We start from the raw sequence: 7,046 nt of genomic DNA, 5'->3' as shown, positions 1-7,046 counted from the left end.
CACAATCATGCACCGATTTACATCCCGAACAATCACAACCTTGTCAAACCTTGCTCATGATATCACTTGTTAAAATAATCCGAGACACTCCATCGATCTACTAAGAACCAAACAATCACACAAGCACGACACCGAGATTTGTTAACGAGGTTCACCGATATGGCTATATCTTTGGGGCATGACTACGGGCGCTCCTCCCCATGACACCGCTACAATACTGCACCCCGGCCGCCCGGGCGCCGGCACACGCCGCCGGCTCCCCCGCGTACCCGTGCTATTATGTTGGCATATGTTACATTGTGTGTCTACCCCCGATATATATGAGAGGCCTAGGATACAAGTGTCCTATTAGGACACAACTCCTACCCTGTCTACACACAGTCCAAAACCAAGTCCAACTGTAACCTACCTTTGTACAATAATATTCGACACAACTCTAACATTATGAGTCAACATTGAAGATGCCCTTAGTTTGGGTAGACAAGACATTAAAGCTGGTTAGTACTATGATTGAAGCTAGCGTATGTTTGAAGCTAGCGCGTGAGTTTAATTGTGAACAGGAGACGTCCTCTTCTTCCAGAGAGAGAGAGAGAGAGAGAGAGAGAGAGATGATAGGTGAGGACCACACGGTTTCCTCACGCTGCTCTTCCGCGTAGCTGGACGAAAACTCGGTAAACACTCTGTTTAGCTGGCTCTATATTAATTAATTAGCTTGCTTGATTGATCTCGTCCAAACCCAGATCGGAGCTGATCTCACGCTAGGAACGCCACTCATCCGACACGCTCTCCACTAGACAGTGCAGGTCGGGCTCGTCGGGGTTCTGCCGGAGCACCGATCTTTTCATATTGATCCGCCTCTCTCCCCTCTGGTCGTCTCCTCCGTCGGCGCGGCACTGAAGCAAGGCCGAGCGGACGCGTTCTGCTCCGGTGGCGAGGTGAGCTGTGCTTGTGCTTCGCTTCCTTTGGCGATCGCATGCCTTGCTCGTCGATTGCTCTTTTTTTATGTCAAAAATGGAAGAGAGGACCCGGCGGTCTAGATTGTACTAGCAAAGTTCTTAAATAAAGGTAATGTTATCGTGGTGCTTAAACTTGTCGCTGTTGTTTATTTTAGTGTTTAAACTTGAAAAATATGCCAAACTAGTTTTAGAATTTGGCATGAGCGTGCAATTACTGTTATGATCTCATCCATAGACGTATAATGCTCTGATGTGGCACAGTGGCTAGGGCAGCCTGTTTTCTACGTCTACGGATGGATTATTGCCGTATTTGCACGCTCGTTATGGCTTTTGGTTGAGCCGCCGCTAAATCGCATAGCCCGAACGCTATTTAAAACATTGGATTGTAGTAAAACTAATCCGCAATCATTCCCAACGCAGAAACGCAAAGAAGGACTTCAGTTCTGAGCACTTGCTCTCCTGTTCAGCCTTGGCCATGGAAATTGCCTGCACAGACCTCACCCATGTCTTGCGCTCGGAGCGGCGGTTCAAGTACACCGGGTATAGCAAGAGCTTTCACATGCCGGGCAGGGACAAACACATCAAACGCAGATGGAATTTCGGTGGGCATGACTGGGAAATCCGTGTATATCCGCATGGCGGTGAGCCATCGGCTCCCTCCTGGGTGGCAATCAATGTTGTCCTTCTCAGCGAGTGCGCTGTGGCTGTGGTGACGACTATACGTGGTTGCTTGGTTGACCCGGAGGGAGTTCGTGAACCATCCGAGGAAATTTGTCAGTCAATAGCATTCAGGAAACCCCAAGATAAATCATCTCAAATGCTTCTCATGCCATGGTATACGCTGAATAAATCGCGTTATCTCAAGGATGATTCTTTCATTGTGCAATGCACCCTTGAAGTTCTCAAGGAGCTGCCAGATATACCAGAACCAGAAGTGCATGTGCCAGTGCCAACCTCTAACCTGCACCAGCACTTCGCTGAGCTCCTGCAGAGCCAGATGGGAGCGGACGTCACATTTCTCGTGTCCGGTGAGTCCTTTGCTGCGCACAAGTACATACTCGCGGTAAGGTCCCGTGTCTTTAAGGCCGCGTTCCTTGGTGACATGATTGAGAGGGGCTCGGAATGCGTGGAGATTAAGGACATGGAGGCCGTGGTATTCAAGGCGTTGCTCCACTTCATCTACACCGACACTGTGCTAGAATTCGAACAGCAGGAGGGTGCAGAGGCCATGATTACCGACACCGTGCCAGAATCCGGACAACGGGATGAGGCGCATGAGCAGGCGGCATCTGTGATGGCTCTTGCTCAACATCTACTTGCTGCTGCTGACAGGTATGGGCTGGACAGGCTCAAGCTCATCTGCGCCAGCAAGCTCTATGATGGCATCAAAGTGGACACAGCAGCGACAACTCTGGCTTTAGCCGAGCAGTACAACTGCTGGGAGCTCCAGAAGAGGTGTGCTGATTTCATTACCAAAACTTATGCCCGGAACTCATCTCTTGATGCTGTGGCGGCGACGGAGGGGACCTCTGGTCGTGATTGATCTTCTCAGGTCTACGTGTGGGATAACAACGGGGCATATATTTTATGGTCCATGGTATTATTGTATCTGTTTGAGCTTGCCGGGCATGCTTGTCTACTATGTGCTGATAAAAATGGTTGTATCTAGACTTATTTTAGTTATAGATACATTCATTTTCAACCATTTCTAGGACAAGTATTTCCGAACGGAGGGAGTATCTGTTTGAGCTTGCCGGGCATGCTTGTCTACTACGTACTTTATGCCTGTCTTTCAATAAAATTACAGTTTTTCTAATTTTCATACTTCTGCTTTTAATTTTGCTTTAAGTTGTTTTTGTGGCCGTCGGATGTGCACGAATCTTGGCGCTGCTCGCTCTGTCTGTGTCATCTCATTGGGGCTTCAGTAGTCTGTGTTGGTCTGTACCCGGATCCGTTTGCAATCTGTGTTGGTCAGGAGAAGGGAGGGGGGAGGAGAGGTGGAGGCGGAGGAGGGGAGTCACCACAGTCCGCGAGCAGCAGCAAGGAACTGGCGGGAGGTAATGGAGAGCGGGACTGTGCCAGCGAGCAGCCCTGGAAGAGGGAGCCTAGCTGCCGTGGAGCAGCAGGAGGAAGGAGAGAGAGTGGTACCGAGAAGAGTCAGTCCCGCCATCAGCAGGTGTTCCTTGGTGAGGTCGGCTCAGTCCATCGGAGGTGCTCATAGGGTAGGTCTGCGTGTATGTGTTCATAGGAATGAATGTATGCATGTATATATGAGCGCTTGCGTTGTACTGTGTTCTCAAAAAGTAGACTGTAATTTACTTTGTGCACTCTCTTGATTTGTTTATTTTATTGACTTTACAGTTAGTGTTGATAGCAAATAAGTATAGCACTGTAACGCATAGCTCTGTGGTTTGTGATTGACGGCAAATCTGAGTGCCAACGAGTTACGGCTGTGCGATGATGTCAAAGTCAAGTCATTTCGTATACTTGTGATAATTTGAACACCTGGGGCCTTATTTGGTACTAGTGTATTTTAGGGAATTTGTGGGGATTATCCCGATCAAATCCCTAAATTTTCACATATCCTAAAACATCGTTTGGTTCTACTGTATTTGACATGTTTCATCCCCTCATTTCCTCACAATTTCCTAAACTCTAGTGCATTTTTCTCAATACTTAATACACTACCCCTATCTAGTGGATTGGAGATAAATGGAGATTTGAAGGATTAGGTGAAGGTTTGAGTTTCACCCAATCCCTATCGGGATTATCCCACCAATCCCCTTAAAAACTCTAGTGCCAAACAAGGCCTGAGGATTTATTTTCCTACACGTTTTATGTATCGTAAGAAAGAGCCGCGGGGTTTCTCCAAAGTGCTTGAAGGTGCAACTCTATATTTTCTAAAATATACTATGCACTTTCTGGACGAAACGACCTCTGAACCCATGCGAATCCTAGCGTGCGGGTGTATTCGCCTATTCAGTGGAGAAGGGAAAGGAATCCCGAGAGTGGCGTATATAGAGGGCGGGCTGCAGGGAGCCTGTTAAAAGAAAACAAATCATTGTATTTAAGAGTTTCAAAAAATAAAAATATTACAAATGCATACACCTGTTGCTCAAGTACGTGTAAGGTTTCATTAACTAATGTGATTATTTGCATGCTAAACTAAAATGACAAATATTTGGTCCAAATACAATAAAGAGAAAGCCCATTTTAGTCTATGCATGTCTTTTTTGTGTGCATCACATATGAACATATATGATGCTAAAAAGAAACATATGAACATATATGTTCATGCCTCTCAAAAAGAAAATGAACATATGAACATATATGTTCATGAAATTTTGTACACGTATACTACAAATAAATGCTTATGCGTATACTTTTTCAGATTTTTTTAGGTGTGGAAATACTAGTAATTTCCTGAAGACAAAAGGGCTCCTGGAGCTCGGCCTCCATATGCACTTTTCAAAAGAATCTCATACTACCCCCTTGCTGGCGCGTTTGCACGGGCGCACAAGCCAGTAAACATTCGTTGGCTAGTCACCTCTTTATATTTAGTGCCCTCACAAGTAGACAAATAACAAGAAAGATAACCACAAGGTTTCGTTAATCAAAAAGTATTTGGCACTTGCAAAACAAAAACATACCAAATATTTGTGATCATGGAGCACCGTGACATTTCTAATAAGTATTCCAAACGCGCAAATTGGCTCCCAAGCCTGGTAGCTCAAGTAGAGATATACAGTTTTATTTTTTTAACTAAAAGAAAACTCAAATAGATATGAGATAATCTACCAAGCACATAAGCACTCTTCCTCTCCTCTTTAAGAATCCTGAATTCTCTCCATATATGATAAATACAATTGGTATAGAATGTCACTAAATTGAAGCTACGCTGAACTAAATCCAATCTAGTTTAAGTCCATAAGCAATAGGGATATACGCAAATGTATTAGTAATGTCCCATTATTTCAGACATGCTCAAACTATCAGAGGTAGAGGCATATACAAAGAAACCTCACTTTTTACCGAAAGAACCATCAAAGGAGTCAATGGACCAAACTATTGCTGTTTCCACTCACTTTATGCATTCTTTGACTGACAAACAATAACGGAAACTACCCCATTCAAGATACTTATGTAATAAATGTATGACAGGCATTAAATATTATTTTGCCGCTGGATACCATTCCTATTAAACAGGAACTACAGTTCAAAAGATGGATTCACCTACGCCTCTATGGGTAGGAGCTGATAAAAAGGTAAACATCTTGCTCTCAAGAGATGCACTTCAGTTTCAAAAAGAATATTACAGCAAATTAAATATGGGGAAGAAATATTCGGGATAGAGAAGCGGTTTACTTCTCTTTTTAGAGAAAATCCATGTACTTTTTTTACATGAATAATTCTATTTTACCCTAGGGTAGCAAACTGAGATTTCATACTTTAATTCTTTTAGTATTGCAAATGCAAGTTCTTAAGCAGTTCAAGGCTGTCACATACTAAAGTTTGTTTCAAGAAAACATTACCTTGTAAACACAGCCAAATCCACCATTTCCAAGCAAGTTCCGCAATGATAAATTATCTATAGCAGCCAATATCTGAGAGAAACTAATATAGGGTAGCTCTGCTCCTTTTCCAACACCTATGAGATTGACTAGTTCCTCCATATTCATGGCTTGGCCTGATCCATAGAGAAACCCCAACCTTGTCATTGATTACAAGGCAGGGCATGCTTGTTTCATAGAGTAAAATCTCAACTTTCAAACTGCTTCTATGGGATAGCTAGCATTCACAAAAATATGAAAGAAGCAGAACAATAAACAAAAGCTTCCTTGACCCGTCCAAAAGAAAGTGTGCATACCCAACGGAGTTAAGATGGAATATGCTGTGCAATTTGTAACACCTAGTTATAAACTTGAAGTTGCCAAGTAAGATTTGAGTGCACATACATTCTTTCTGTTCTTCCTCGGATTTTGGGCAAGGAGAAGTCCCTGGATCTTCTAATTGAGTTATCTTGAGGGCCTTTGTTCTGAGTTTTACACAATAAAAAAATATATCAAAAAGACATACAAATAAAGGACATGAAGATTTGGGTGTCAAAATTTAATGACTTTTCGTTGGTATTATGGGTGGGACAGACAAGGTAGAAGTGTTGCTTAATGCCTACTGAAGTAGTACACAAATAACTAGCACCATAGTGATTATCTTTTAAAACAGAGTTTCGATAATATGCAAAGTTGGTGCATTAAGTTGATACAGAACAGTTACAATTCCGATCTTGGTTTTAGTTTGAAAAGGTGCATTGCTCAACGAGTTCTATTTCATCGTGTGACAAGAAATTGCTCGTGCATCCTTCATCCTATACCTTGAACAAAAGAGCTGGAAAATGAAGCAGGTGCACAATGGTTTGAGTACACAGCAAAGGGGAACCTATGAATGCGACTTGAATTCAGCATGAAACAAGATACAGTTGGTATTACCTATTGTAAGGTTCTGAATGATGTACTGCATGTAACTCTGTAGCGACCAGACCTCAAACAGTCTGATCTCTGTGCTCCGGTGTCATTCCTGGATCAGTGATGCTGACACCACACAATACTCGGACGATTTATAACAGAGTAGTAATCACACACTTATTACATCGAGTGTCTCAAAAGAGAACTTATTACAATAAATATGGCTTAAGGCCATCTAATAACGATAACAATGGAAGGCTTGGAAGATAAGTGAGTCCATCAACTCCAACGGCATCACTGAGTATAGAACCACGACCTAAAACTCCTTAATCGTCGTCTGAAAAGTCTGCAACATTAATGTTGCAGCCCGAAAACGGGTCAGCACATGAAATATGCTAGCAAGGTAACACATAGAGAGTAATGGAATGCAACAACTATACTATATGCATATTTGGCTGGTGGAAAGCTCTATGGTTACAGTTTTTGCGTAAAGCCAATTTTTCCCTACTTCAAAGGAATAAATTTATTTAACTATCATGTTAGTTGTTAAACATTGAGAATGGTTGACAGCATTCTCAATCCCAATTAAACATCATCTTTAAACAAACCCAACAAAATTAATTTAGAG

General features: G+C 42.8%; 1 protein-coding gene across 1 annotated transcript; it reads left to right on the top strand.

Moving 5' to 3' along the window:
• Positions 1 to 540: 540 nt before the first annotated feature.
• On the top strand, positions 541 to 2,778 carry LOC125530600 (BTB/POZ and MATH domain-containing protein 1-like). Its single transcript, XM_048694989.1, has 3 exons — positions 541 to 671; positions 741 to 1,065; positions 1,377 to 2,778. Exon 3 carries the CDS (start codon positions 1,432 to 1,434, stop codon positions 2,497 to 2,499), a length of 1,068 nt encoding a protein of 355 aa, XP_048550946.1. The 5' UTR covers positions 541 to 671; positions 741 to 1,065; positions 1,377 to 1,431; the 3' UTR covers positions 2,500 to 2,778.
• The last annotated feature ends 4,268 nt before the right edge of the window (positions 2,779 to 7,046 follow it).

The sequence above is a fragment of the Triticum urartu genome, unplaced genomic scaffold (genome assembly GCF_003073215.2).
Source record: "Triticum urartu cultivar G1812 unplaced genomic scaffold, Tu2.1 TuUngrouped_contig_6429, whole genome shotgun sequence".
NCBI classification, from domain to species: Eukaryota; Viridiplantae; Streptophyta; class Magnoliopsida; order Poales; family Poaceae; genus Triticum; species Triticum urartu.
Note: the sequence above shows the minus strand (reverse complement) of the source record. Positions and strands in the feature narration are given on the sequence as shown.